The sequence below is a fragment of the Pan troglodytes genome, chromosome 1 (assembly GCF_028858775.2).
Source record: "Pan troglodytes isolate AG18354 chromosome 1, NHGRI_mPanTro3-v2.0_pri, whole genome shotgun sequence".
NCBI lineage: Eukaryota > Metazoa > Chordata > Mammalia > Primates > Hominidae > Pan > Pan troglodytes.
In genome coordinates, this window is record NC_072398.2 from 187,571,417 (window position 1) to 187,584,341 (window position 12,925).

At 44.9% G+C, this 12,925-nt stretch overlaps 2 protein-coding genes and 1 long non-coding RNA gene across 10 annotated transcripts in view; 1 reads left to right on the top strand and 2 right to left on the bottom strand.

The window, feature by feature from the left end:
* The window catches only part of SZT2 (SZT2 subunit of KICSTOR complex), a 61,278-nt gene extending 54,697 nt beyond the window's left edge, over positions 1 to 6,581 (bottom strand). For 3 of the 6 annotated variants that reach the window (XM_054666115.1, XM_054666101.1, XM_054666096.1), the window contains exons 1-2: positions 6,475 to 6,554; positions 2,710 to 2,772 (exon numbers count right to left, since the gene is read on the bottom strand). In XM_054666115.1, the coding sequence (XP_054522090.1) occupies positions 2,710 to 2,772; positions 6,475 to 6,501 (90 nt within the window). In that variant the 5' untranslated portion in view covers positions 6,502 to 6,554. Of the gene's footprint in view, positions 1 to 2,709; positions 2,773 to 6,474 lie in introns of all 6 variants that reach the window. The other 3 variants (XM_063802872.1, XM_054666110.2, XM_054666108.2) reach the window with 1 other exon arrangement.
* Positions 6,582 to 6,590: 9 nt separating this feature from the next.
* Positions 6,591 to 12,524, top strand: MED8 (mediator complex subunit 8). Its single transcript, XM_003308032.5, has 7 exons — positions 6,591 to 6,711; positions 8,042 to 8,160; positions 8,823 to 8,967; positions 9,472 to 9,612; positions 9,800 to 9,881; positions 10,244 to 10,492; positions 11,364 to 12,524. The coding sequence occupies exons 1-7, from the start codon at positions 6,706 to 6,708 to the stop codon at positions 11,426 to 11,428; spliced, it is 807 nt and encodes a 268-aa protein (XP_003308080.1). The 5' UTR covers positions 6,591 to 6,705; the 3' UTR covers positions 11,429 to 12,524.
* LOC107976642 (uncharacterized) lies at positions 7,305 to 11,372 on the bottom strand. 3 transcript variants are annotated; one of them, XR_008539056.2, is made up of 4 exons: positions 11,329 to 11,372; positions 11,091 to 11,186; positions 8,806 to 10,999; positions 7,305 to 7,764 (listed from the first exon to the last, which is right to left on the bottom strand). It is a non-coding gene; the product is annotated as an uncharacterized LOC107976642 (long non-coding RNA). The 3 variants fall into 3 exon arrangements; XR_010154228.1 differs by lacking the exon at positions 11,329 to 11,372 and having other exon boundaries at positions 11,091 to 11,258; XR_008539058.2 differs by lacking the exon at positions 11,329 to 11,372 and having other exon boundaries at positions 8,806 to 11,003; positions 11,091 to 11,258.
* Positions 12,525 to 12,925: the final 401 nt, after the last annotated feature.

Here is a 12,925-nt window from a genome sequence, read left to right on the forward strand (position 1 = left end):
CTGGGGGAGTGCAAATGGGGGTTCTAACAGATTTGCTTTATGTTCCATTAGCTTTGTTTTAGAAAGAACAGTGTTACGGAAAGAAAGTGTTGTGATTTGACAGCTAAGACTCTGGGTGAGCTTCCTCCTGTGTAAAAATACCAGCTAGCCCAATGATGTGTGAAAGCACCTTGTAAAAAGTAACGTGTATAAATGCACAGATTAGTAATAACAAAGTGTTGCTGTTTACCTCTCTTCTTTGAGTCAGAAGTCCTGCACAGCCATTCACTTCAGTGTTGTTTCTTTGTTTTTTGTTTTTTTTTGCCCATACCTGTTTAGTTGGCAGAGTTGGGAATGTCCTCACATAGAGCCAGAATCTGTCTTTTTGATAATATCTTGACCTACTCTTAAAATCTGTTGTCTTGAAAATATCTAACCCACTTTTTGTTTTACCTTCTAAGTCCACACAGGGAGAATCTGACCCTCTGCCAAACGAGAGTCTATTAAACATGTGATGACAGCCCTGAGTCTTTACTTTTCTAAAACAAACATCTTTGGGTTCTTTAAGTGTGTCTCAAATGGCATGGTTTCAAGTTTCCTCACTATTTTATATCTTAGATTATGTGCCCATGAATGAATTCTGGCTGGTCTACTTTACAACTTAAAATGTGGGGACCAGAATGGAACATAATACTCAAATGAGGTCACAGATTCAGATTCTCCTAGGTTATACTTGCTCAGGAAACCTCCATGACTTTCTCACTTGTGCTGCTGTCCAAACACATCTCCCATTTTATCCTCATGCACCTGGCTTTTTTGGACACATATGATCATTCAATTAGTCCTGTCACTTGGATAAATTCAGCCTATTATTTTATGGTGAAGCTTAAGAGTGTTGTTTCTTCTTCTACTAAATCTCTCCAGTTTGATTTCCATGCTAATTTGTTCAGGGTGCCATCATGTCCTCATCGAACTCCAAAAAGAACAAAGGCAACGTAAGCATGCATGCATTCACTCAACAAATTTATGAAAAGCCTGGTACATGCTAGGCACTGGGCTGGGTCCTAATGATACAATGAAAAGCAAACACATGCATTCCCTGCTCTCATAAAACATATTCTATAGTGAAGGACAAAAACATTGATCAAATAATCACTGTGACTATTGTATAATTACACACTGAGTAAGTGCTCCGAAGGATAAGAATGTGGTTCTACAAAAACAAGTAACAGCCACGTGCAGTGGCCCATGCCTGCAATTCCAGCACTTTGGAAGACCAAAGTGGGCGGATTACTTGAGCCTCAGGAGTTTGAGACTAGCCTGGGCAACATGGCAAAACCCTGTCTCTACAAAAAATTATGAAAATTAGCTGGGTGTAGTGTCATGTGGCTGTAGTCCCAGCTACTCAGGAGACTAAGGTGGGAGGGTCGCCTGAGCCCAGGGAGGTTGAGGCTTCAGTGAGCCATGATCATACCACTGCACTCCAGCCTGGATGACAGAGCAAGACCCTGCCCCACTCCCTGACCTCCCCCTCCTCCCAAAAAAGCAAGCAAGTAACAAAGTAACCTGTTCAGGCTAATACCTTAAGAGAAAGTGATGCTGAAGGTTGAGCAAGGTTTGTTAAGTGAGGAGAGAATGGGGGTAAACGAGACAGACAGCACAGACTATTAGAAAGCTTTCTTCCAATTACCAGTTAGTAGGCCACTAAATTTTACTACTGTACAGCTTCCATTTTTTCCCACCTTTCCTTGAAGGTTATTTTGAATGATGGACTGACTCTCCAAAGGCACAATGAAGTCTAGCTCATCAATCAGTTCTTACAGAATCCACCTTCCTGAAATCAGGAACATTTGCTGAACATTTGCCTAGTCTTCTTGCAACATCCCCCTTTACATATGATCCTTCAAAGTCAACAACTATATTTTCTTTTTCTTTTCTTTTTTTTTTTTTTTGAGATGGAGTTTCGCTCTTGTTGCCCAGGCTACAGTGCAATGGCACCATCTCGGCTCACCGCAACCTCCACCTCCTGGATTTAAGCGATTCTCCTGCCTCAGCCTTCCGAGTAGCTGGGATTACAGGCATGCGCCACCACGCCCGGCTAATTTTGTATTTTTGGTAGAGACGAGGTTTCTCCATGCTGGTCAGGCTGGTCTCAAACTCCCGACATCAGGTGATCCACCCGCCTCAGCCTCCCAAAGCGTTGGGATTACAGGCATGAGCCACCGCGCCCAGCCCAACAACTATATTTTCAAAACATCATTTCTAAGTTCTCTTCACTTTCAAGATGTAATTTATCATAACTAGAAGACTTAATAATTTAAGCAGCTAGAATGGTGTTTTTCAAAGTGGGATCCAAGGACCAGCTGCATGAAAAATCACCTGAAGTGCTTATGAAAATACAGCGTTGAGTCCCAGGCACCACCCCAGACCAACTGAATTAAGAGTTGATGGGCTCCAGACTGGGTGCTGTGGCTCACACCTGTAGTCCCAGCTACTCAGGAGGCTGAGGCACAAGAATTGCTTGAACCTGAGAGGCGGAGGTTGCAGTGAGCCAAGATCACGCCACTGCGCTCCAGCCTGGGCGACAGAGCAAGACTCCATCTCAAAAAAAAAAAAAAAAAAAAAGAGTTGATGGGCTCCAGAATCTACATTCTAACAAGGTCTCCAAGTGATTCTTCCACATTAACATTTGAGAATCCCTGAATTAGTTCTCAGAGCATCCACACTCACATGGAGCTTCAAGTCCTCATATGAATCCTCCTTGAGTCTGAAGTTCATTACTCTCAGAGTAGTCTGGCAAGGAAGACAAAGTAGAGTTTCGGGGTCAGGGACCTGGATTCAAATCTGATTTTATCATTTGCTATATAGGTGACCTTGGACAAGTTACTTAATTTTTCCAAGCCTCAGTTTCTTTATTGATAGCATGTGGATAAGAATATCTTCATAGGGATGTCGTTGCAATTAAACAGGAGAGGAAGGCTATCATTCTTTGGAATATTTATTGAGGTCTACATACCATTTATACCAAGATGAATAAAACATTACCAGGCACTGTGCTGCATACCATGTATACCAGGATGAATGAAGCATGGTCCATCTCATTAATTTGTTGCTTTGTCTTTTTGTGCCTGTCCCTTTGTGATTAAGGTGTGATTTGTTCAGCCTTTTCTAACCCTTGTGCTGTCTTTTGTTAACACATTCCCACAAAATAATGTGGATTATTTCCCCTCTTGAACTGGCTAAAATCTTCTTACCACTATACATCAAAGTCCTGAGCCTCTAGCATGGCCTCAAGCTGCATCTTCTCCAGCCTTATCTCTCACCAATCCCCACGCAGTTAAAAGCATGTATTCCAGTGTTAGAGCACCTAGGATCAAATGCTTGTTCTGCTGATTATTAACTATATGGCTTTGGCAGAGACTTACACTCTCTATGCCTCAGTTAGCTCATCTGTGAAACACGGATAATAAAAGTGCTTATTTTCAGATAATTTTTGAGTATCAGATGATACTCAGTAAGCATTCAGTAAGTGCTAGCTATTCTCATTGTCATACTGCATCCACACTAGGAGTTGCTTCCTCTTAGTTCTCTGAAGGCTCCACTGGGCTCCTTCTCACCTGAAGATCTTCACTATTCCCTTTGCTTGCAATGCTCTCTGCCTCTTCTTTTAGAAAACTTCTACCTATTCTTCAGGCTTCAGCTTAAATGTCATTCTTCTGAGTCTTCCTATTCACAACCCCTTGCCTCCCCATTTCTTAACAAGGTAGGTTGAGAACCACTGTTAAACACCCTAATTCACTCCTTTACAGCACTTATTATCCTAATTCAATCCTTGTTTACTCCATAAAGATAGGGAGCATGTCTGTCTTACACGGCTCTGTATCCACCCTGATACTTAGCACAATTCTGACTCCTACCAGCACTCGTAAAATATTTCAAGTGTGTGATGAATGAATGATTTCCTAAATCTGACTATACCCAATCTTTCTCTCTTGGGATCCTAACAGCCTCTAAAAGTCAATAACTTTATTACACCCAGGGGCAGAACTCTTCAATCTCTTTACCTTCTGATAAAATTTTCAGAAATGCAAATCAGGGAGTTAAAAAATGCTTAACTTAGGCTGGGCGTGGTGGCTCACGCCTGTAATCCCAGCACTTTGGGAAGCCGAGGCGGGCGGATCACAAGGACAGGAGATCGAGACTATCTGGCTAACACGGTGAAACCCCGTCTTTACTAAAAACACAAAAAGTTAGCAGGGCATGGTAGCGGGCGCCTGTAGTCCCAGCTACTTGGGAGGCTGAGGCAGGAGAATGGCGTGAACCCGGGAGGCGGAGGTTGCAGTGAGCCAAGATCGCACCACTGCACTCCAGCCTGGGCGACAGAGCGAGACTTCGTCTCAAAAAAAAAAAAAGCTTACCTTTTGGCTGAGACTCCCAGGATTGTGTGTCTTCACTTGAAATTACTTTAGATCTGTACTGCTCTATATGGTAAAGACTACTATATGGGGCTACTGAGCACTTACAATGTTGCTAGACCAAGATGGGATGTGCTATCAGTGTAAAATACAACACTAGATTTTAAAGACTTGGTACCAAAAAAAATGTTAAATATCTCACGATGTTTTGTATTTTATTACATTTTGAAAATTTTGGGAGTTTTGGGTTAAATATATAATTACATTTCATTTCATTTGTTTCATTTTTTTATGTGGCTATCAGAAAATTTAATATTACACATGTGGCTTGCTTTAGATTTCTACAGGACGGTGTTGTCCTAGACTATCTGCCTAAAAGGTATGTTGCATTTCCCCACAACATCCCTCCACCTCCTTTCACTTTAATCTATAATGAAACATCCTCTAAACTGTTTCATAGTTTTTCTTGTGTTAATATTTCTGATTGATCTTGATTGATATTTCTGATGCATGAGCTATTCTACCACCTCTGTGAACATGACTATTTTAAATAAGGCATAGTTTCCTACCACCATATTCAATGTTGGGTCTTACCACACCAAATCCCAGTGAACTGGAGATTTACCATTCTGTGGCTACTTTATTATTTATACCATGAACAATATGGTTAAGAACACAAGGACTGGAGCCTGGCCATCTGTTTTGGAGTCCTGACTCTAATACTTAATAGCTGTGTAACTTTGTTACTTTTTTTTTTTTTGAGACGGAGTTTCACTCTTGTTGCCCAGGCTGAAGTGCAATGGCATGATCTCAGCTCATCGCAACCTCCACCTCCCGGGTTCAAGCGATTCTCCTGCCTCAGCCTCCCGAGTAGCTGAGATTACAGGCCTGCGCCACCATGCTTGGCTAATTTTGTATTTTCAGTACAGACGGGCTTTCTCCATGTTGGTCAGGCTGGTCTCGAACTCCTCACCTCAGGTGATCTGCCCACCTCGGCCTCCCAGTGTTGGGATTACAGGTGTAAGCCACTGCGCCCGGCTTACTTTGTTACTCTTAATATCTCTGTGCCTCAGTTCCTAAACTAAAAAAAGGAGATGATAACAGTGTCCACTTCATAGGGCTGAGGATTAACTGATATTGGTAAAGAGCTTAGAATGGTACTGAGCATGCAGTATGTTTGCAGTAATGAATACTATTTGTATCATTATACACATCTCTCACCCTTCCCACCTACTGATTTGTTGGCACCTTTCCTGGTGGTGGTGTTTTATCCGAATCTGAGATTTTAAGCTCAGATCTTCTAACTCCAAACTGCTAGTTCCTGGATGAGTGGCATTTGAGTAAGGTACTAAATCTTTCTCATTTTTCAGTTTTCTCCTCTGTGAGAATGCCACCTTCCTTGCACAAGTCTGAATGACACAACATATATAAGGTTCCTTGCATGTTCCTTAGCATTTAACGAATATATCATATCACCTTTCTGGTTTATTACATGGGATTCTCACAACACACTATAAGACAGATATTTTATAAAGAAGGAAACAGGATCCGGGAAGACGCGCCTGAGGTTGCACAGATTAGCTACATGACAGCGCCAATATTGGAACGAGGTCTCAGTCCGACTCAAATGTTTTTTTCATGAAATTAAAGCTGCTTTTCTAAAAGCATGAGCCCTAGAACTAAATAAATTCATGCTGTTTATGGCATTCCAATGCCTAAAGAAATGCAAAAACCGGCAAAGTAAATCTACTGCCGTGTTGCCCATTGAAACTGCAACAGAAAGTCAAAATACAAGTTTTGTTAACACCACTATAAGTCTTAGAGTCGACGACGCGGATGACATGTCAGTAAACAAAACAAAGCGAACAGTTACTCCTTTAGCTCCCCGAGGAAACTGCGGACCGCGTCCCATACATAGTCCGCAGGGGTGCCATAGTCGGGCCTTCCGGGCTGGGCTGGTCCCTGCCAAGGCTACGCAGCCCGGCCACCCCCAGACCTAGAGGAGGCCAACGCCACGCCTGCCCGCCGGACCCTCCCCCTCGGATCTCGGGGCCCAGTGCTGCGCCCGCCCGCCCCTCACCTCCGGCTCCGGGCGCTCCGAGGCCATCACACAGCCCTCCCGCGCCGGCCCGGGCCAGTGAGGGTGTTCCACTCTTGACCCCTGACCTGGCTACCTCGGCACCCAGCAGGAACCGGAAATCGGTGGGAGGGCCGAGTTCCAGTTTTCTGATTGGTGGACGAAGCCTTCTCGTAGGCGTTTGCTGACTGGAAAACCGGAAGTGAAATCCTGGCAGCCGCCTCGGTGGCCGCAATGCAGGTGAGAGTTGCGTTGGGCGTACTAGCGGCTGGCAGGCTTCGGGTACAGGGACCGAGAGTGGGCTGGCTAAGGAGAATGAAGAGTTGGGACTGAGAAGAGAGGGCAGAACCCACGGCTGATAAGGGAATGTGGGCTGGGGGGCGAGGCTAATTGGAGCGGGAGCGGCGGCGATGAGAGGTGGGGGTGGAGCTTGCCTGACAGGAGACAGTCGGGCTAAATCCGGAGGGAGGAGGCAGCACCTATTTGCTTGGCGTGGGAAAGGATTAGGTTGTAATACGGGGAGGCTGAGATGCAGTCCAAGGAAGACGGCTCAAGAAGGTGGTGGGTTGGCTCAGGCCCTGTCCTAAGCTGCTGGATGGAGGCTGTTGGTTGCCGATATAGCAGGGGATCTAATTGGAAAGAAGCCCAAGCAGTGAGGGAATTGTGGGCCGCGGTGGCCGAAAGCTAAGCAGCTTATAATCAGAGGCCATGGTGGAACCCGGGATCAAGTTCCTGTCAGGCAGGTTTGCAAGACAGTTTTGCATCACTCTTCCCAGCCTGTGCCCTATAGTTGTTAAGGGTGAAGAAATGGAGTAAAACAGGAGACCACCGATGGGAAGGAAATGCTTTGCAGACCCCCAGCATTTTAATTTGTTTGTCCAGTGCTTAGAAGCATGTGTGGTTTTTGTTTTTCATTTGTCACTTAGTTTCTTGCAGCTGGTAGTCTCAATAAATGTTAATGGGTTGACTGAGCTTGTGAAAGAGGCACGGGAATATTGACACAGAGATAGATGAGTGCATATTAATTCAGGAAGGAGAAGGTTGAAACAAAATGATGAGAGCAGATGGAAAGCTGGAGTCGTTGGTGGGGGGAAGGAAAGGGGAGAGCAGGACTGGTATTCAGAGAAGTCTTCATGAGTAGGCAGATTTCCCAGAGACTGACAAGACAGCCAGGCTCACAGATGCTACGATGGAGGAAGCTGGAGTGCATGTGCTACAGAGGTGCACATGAGAGAATGATCTCCCGGCATTAGGTCTGTCGAAAATGTCTCAGTGAGGGAGTGTAGGGTGTACCTAACACAGAGAAAAACCAGGCATAGGTTAGGAGGTGATGGGGAAAAGGAATCAGTTGGTGGAAGGACTTGGGGTCAGGCAAACAGGTTGGAAGGTCTCAGGGTTGATGCTGTCTATAACCCAAATACCAAAGATAGAAAACAACCTGGCTATCCTATGCCAATGAGATCCTGTGTTACCTGACTGGTGTTGCACACCATCTCCTTGGCTTTTCAGCCCTCCTTTCTATGTGTCATACTCGTTTATCTGGGTAACCAACCTGTTCCTATTGGTGCAGAGAGAGGAGAAGCAGCTTGAGGCATCATTAGATGCACTGCTGAGTCAAGTGGCTGATCTGAAGAACTCTCTGGGGAGTTTCATTTGCAAGTTGGAGAACGAGTATGGCCGGCTGACCTGGTAAGAGTTACCAGGGCAAGCTAGGAAGGGCTTATGGGTGGGGGGGCCTAGCCTCCTGATGAATAGGACATTTCTGATGATGTAACCATTTATCAGTTTGCAAACATCTTTTGATTTGGAAAGAGCTGGGTTTCCTAACATTTAGCAAGTGGATTCCATGGCAAGGAAGTAGAGAAATGCTCAGTTTCCTAACCCAAGTTCTTTCTAGCTTTCAATTCTTACCCTTTGACTTCTCTGGTGAGGAGGTCCTCCCACTACAGCTCTATTTGTGCTGGATCTCTTGCCACAGATGTGGCTGAGTCTTTTAGAGCCAACCTACTCTGAAGTGTGGATCTTATTTCCAGGCTGGAAAGGAGGCTTTTACCCGGTTTCTGAAGTTTTAGTTATAACAGTGTAGCCCTGGTTCCTATTTTGCCACTGTTCCTCACCCCATTCAAACAATGAACTGGGTTTTTTCTAAGTCTGGTTCATAAACTGAAACTATGTCCCTCTTTCATAGCCCTGTCATCCCTGTTAGTCTGTTCCCACTTAGGCTAGTCATAGGGCTATGAGACTTTTGGAGGTGAATCCAAGTGTTCCTAGCCTGAAGGAACTAGGACTATTTTACTAAGAACCACCCAGGGAAGGGGTACAACATTCTGACACCTTGTTACCACCACCAGGCCATCTGTCCTGGACAACTTTGCCTTGCTTTCTGGACAGCTGAACACTCTGAACAAGGTCTTGAAGCATGAAAAAACACCGCTGTTCCGTAACCAGGTCATCATTCCTCTGGTGTTGTCTCCAGACCGAGATGAAGATCTCATGGTAAGAGGAGAAAAAGAATACAACTTGGGAAATTAAGGGGTTTTTTAGGCTTCTTTAGTATTTAGGGAAATTAAGTTATTAGCTGAGAGCCTAGAAATAATTTTGGAGGCCTTGCTTTTTGTTCTTCTGAAGGCGGGAGAGCCACTCCCAAATAGTGCTGTAATAACCTGAGGGGTATGTCACCAAGGCTGATACCTTTCTTCTCCAACATCTGTCTCAAGCCACAAAGTTTGCCCTTTTGTGACTTTGTCTATTCCAGTCTTTGAAGCGTGGCAGACAGTGATAGTTTAATTTGCCCCTAGGTCTGGTAGAGATAGGGATGTGAGAAGACACAAAAAATGAAGGATGGAGTAAAGGAGAGTGTGTCCTAGCAAACTAGATATTATGTCTCAGGTTGTATTTTTCTTGAAAATGCACTGTTTGCCTGTGGATGGGACTTTATGTCAGGCCAGATAGAATCTTCTTGGAGTACAGAGTAGGATCAATAAAATCTGTGTGTTACAGCGGCAGACTGAAGGACGGGTGCCTGTTTTCAGCCATGAGGTAGTCCCTGACCATCTGAGAACCAAGCCTGACCCTGAAGTGGAAGAACAGGAGAAGCAACTGACGACAGATGCTGCCCGCATTGGTGCAGATGCAGCCCAGGTTGGACTGAGTCACTGCCTTGCTGCCCCATCCCCATCCCATCATGAGAGGCTAGGCATTACCATTCCTGTCTAGTAGGGATACATAGTTGGTTGCGCCTAAGTTGCTTCTGGCAGAACCCAAGGAATAAATTTCTCCATATCGTTTCCTAGTTACCCTAATCTCTGCACAAATTTGTGTGTTACAGAAGCAGATCCAGAGCTTGAATAAAATGTGTTCAAACCTTCTGGAGAAAATCAGCAAAGAGGAGCGAGAATCAGAGAGTGGAGGTATGATGGGACTGGTGGCTAAACAGAGAAGGAGAGGTATATAAGATCACTGGAATGGGAATGGTTGTTTTGGAAGTAGTGAAGTTAGGACACAAGGGTGAACTGCTTTGGGGTTTGTATCCATTCTGTTAGCCTTTTGTATTTAAGGCCAGCACTGAAGCAGTGGAGGAAATGGGCAAAGTAAGAAGAGAGAATTCTGAGATAGGCTTGGGGGTCCTCTGGCTCTTTTTCTGGGCTGTGAGGGAGTCTAGATGTTGCTGAATTCAGAACTCCAAACCCTGGCACTCATACTGGTCTTCCAGCTGCCACGTTCAGTCCTGCATCAGAAGCATACTTCAGGATCCCCATTACTTTTTCTTCAGGTCTCCGGCCGAACAAGCAGACCTTTAACCCTACAGACACTAATGCCTTGGTGGCAGCTGTTGCCTTTGGGAAAGGACTATCTAATTGGAGACCTTCAGGCAGCAGTGGTCCTGGCCAGGCAGGCCAGCCAGGAGCTGGGACGATCCTTGCAGGAACCTCAGGATTACAGCAGGTGCAGATGGCAGGAGCTCCAAGCCAGCAGCAGCCAATGCTCAGTGGGGTACAAATGGCTCAGGCAGGTCAACCAGGTAAGGTGGCAGGGGTTGAAATGAAGCTGACTTTGAGCAGGAGTGGGAGGGAATAAGCTAGATTATCTGGGCCTCCAGCATCTCTAGACCTAGAGGTTTTCTCTATTTCTCCTTTTCACTGTGACCCAGGAAATAATTTTCAGAAGTAAAAAAATCTCATCTGAGACTCTGCAACAGGCACCAGAGAGTGAGGAAGAACTTTGAGTAACAGAAACTGCTCCAATTTCTCATCCGCATCTCACATCTCTGTGTCAACTATCCTTCTATCCCATTTATTCTGGTATTAGATATGTTGTCAGTGTCTCTTGTTAGGTAGAGAAATCAGCAGTCAGATCTTAAGACCATTTGGTAGGTGCATCAGGAATTTTCACGCAGGCCAGTTTTCCAGTCCTACATGTATTCTTTTCTCTGTATCCTGCCTCTCTTGCTCTTGGCTTCCTGCCTTCTCTCCTACTCATTTTTAGAACAGTCTAGATGCAGGCAGCTAGAAGAGTTATTTCCTCCAAGCTGTCTAGGAAAAGGGACAATTAAAGAGAGATTCTGCACTTATTATGATATAAAAAAAGAAAAACAATGAGAGAACATAGTACTCTTTTACCTGTGACGTTAAATGGGAGTCACACAGGTTTAGCTATCTGTTCTAGGAGTGGATGAACAGACTATTCTCCCATGTCACTTCTTTCCTCCTGGACACCTTCAGGGAGACAGCTGGGTGAAGAATCATACTTCTGACCTCTGTCAAACAGGGTCAGATGCCACAGAGGTTCTGAGATGATAAAGGAAGTGACAGAGGGAACCTGAGATACCACATTTCTGATTTGTCATGAAAGTCTTACCTTGCTTAAGATGACTTTTTTAATGTTCCTTTCAGGGAAAATGCCAAGTGGAATAAAAACCAACATCAAGTCGGCTTCCATGCATCCCTACCAGCGGTGAGTGTGGCTGGCAACCTCGACTCCCTGGTGCTCTTTGCAGAGTTGGGCAGTGAAATTACCTTTTGCTCAAGGCTCACCTAGATGGGTACAATAAAAAGAACATGGGCTTTCAGCAGCAGACAAATCCCACTTCCACCACTGACTAGCTGTGTGACCTTGGACAAGTGACCTAATTTTTCTGAGCCTGTTTCTCATTTGTAAATGGTGATAATACCTACCTCATAGGGTTGTTGTGAGGATTAAAATGAGGAAATGAATGTAAAGCACTTAGTACAGTATATGAAATAATGGGTATTCAATAAATGATAGTTTCTACAGATCCTTCTCCCCACCACCCTCCACAGTCCTTGATCCAGAACTTACCCTAATCTGATACTGCCTCACGTCAATGGTGAGCTGATGGACACAAGATCAAATAAGGCTATGCTTATTTTGTGCTGCCAGAAACTGTAGCAACCTCTGTGTTCTTAGAGGCACACTGTTTTTGCAGGCCCTCCTGCCTGGGTTTCATTCTGGCTATCCCTCTAAGGCGCGAGGTGAAGAAGCTTCTGGGCCAGGAAGGAAAAAAAAATGCCCACCTGCAGCCCTGGTGAAGCTTGGGCCTGCTCTCCTTTCCATCCTCTAAGGAGCCAACTTGGCTTTTACCTGGCAAATAGTCATAAAGTCCCCTATCCTTTACCCCACCTTATACACACGAGGCTTTCTCAGGAAGTGGCTCTGCCAGGCAGGACTATGTGGGAAAGGGTTTTTCCTTAGTACATGAAAAAGCCCCTTCCCCTGGACTCATGTTTCTTATTTTGGAGGGAGAAGGGAATTGCACTTCACACTGCCATCAGGGTTTAGTTGACCTCATAATGGTGCCCACTTTCTCGACTTTGGCCAGGATTTCCTTCAAAGGAAACGACTTTCCTTCATTTCCCTAAGCCTGTGGCCCAAATGGTGGACCAGAATGATGGTGGGAGGGGGCAACCCCCAGTAGCTTTGCCTGCTTTTATAAAGTTGAACAAATTGAATTATACTCCTTTGTTGGCATGGGCAGGGGTTGAGTCAGCAGAAGTGGACCAAAGGATTCCTCTGAATAAAGTTATTTAAATTGATGTTCACTGGCTCAGGGTTGTCTGACAGTAATTTATGAGAGCACTACATAGGGATCAGAGGGGCAGTTTCAAGAGTGCTGCAAGGCAGTTCTAATTTGTTCTCCATAAAAAAGTTTCCGTATCTTTAATTAGCTTTGATCTAAAAATCCTGAAACTTCCCTCCTGCTCATACCTTCCAGCTGCCTTTTTTCTGTTCTGTCACACACTGGTACTTTGGCATTTGTTCAGTGCCAAACAAAGTTCTGCCAGGCTGTGGCAGCAAAGGACTGGAAAAGTGGTCCCAGATGTCACATCTGTTAACATTCCATCAAGGTGAGGAATGGTATCCACAAAGCTCACTGACCACAATACATAGCAGTAGGGGAGTCTGGTCACCAGCTCTAAGGCAATGCCAGACCTTT

What these genes read in the sequence shown, in the direction of transcription:
- MED8 (XM_003308032.5), top strand. An exon ending in ACCGAGATGAAGATCTCATG is followed by an intron (nt 8,968 to 9,471) that starts GTAAGAGGAGAA and finishes TGTGTGTTACAG; the next exon opens with CGGCAGACTGAAGGACGGGT. An exon ending in GCGAGAATCAGAGAGTGGAG is followed by an intron (nt 9,882 to 10,243) that starts GTATGATGGGAC and finishes CTTTTTCTTCAG; the next exon opens with GTCTCCGGCCGAACAAGCAG.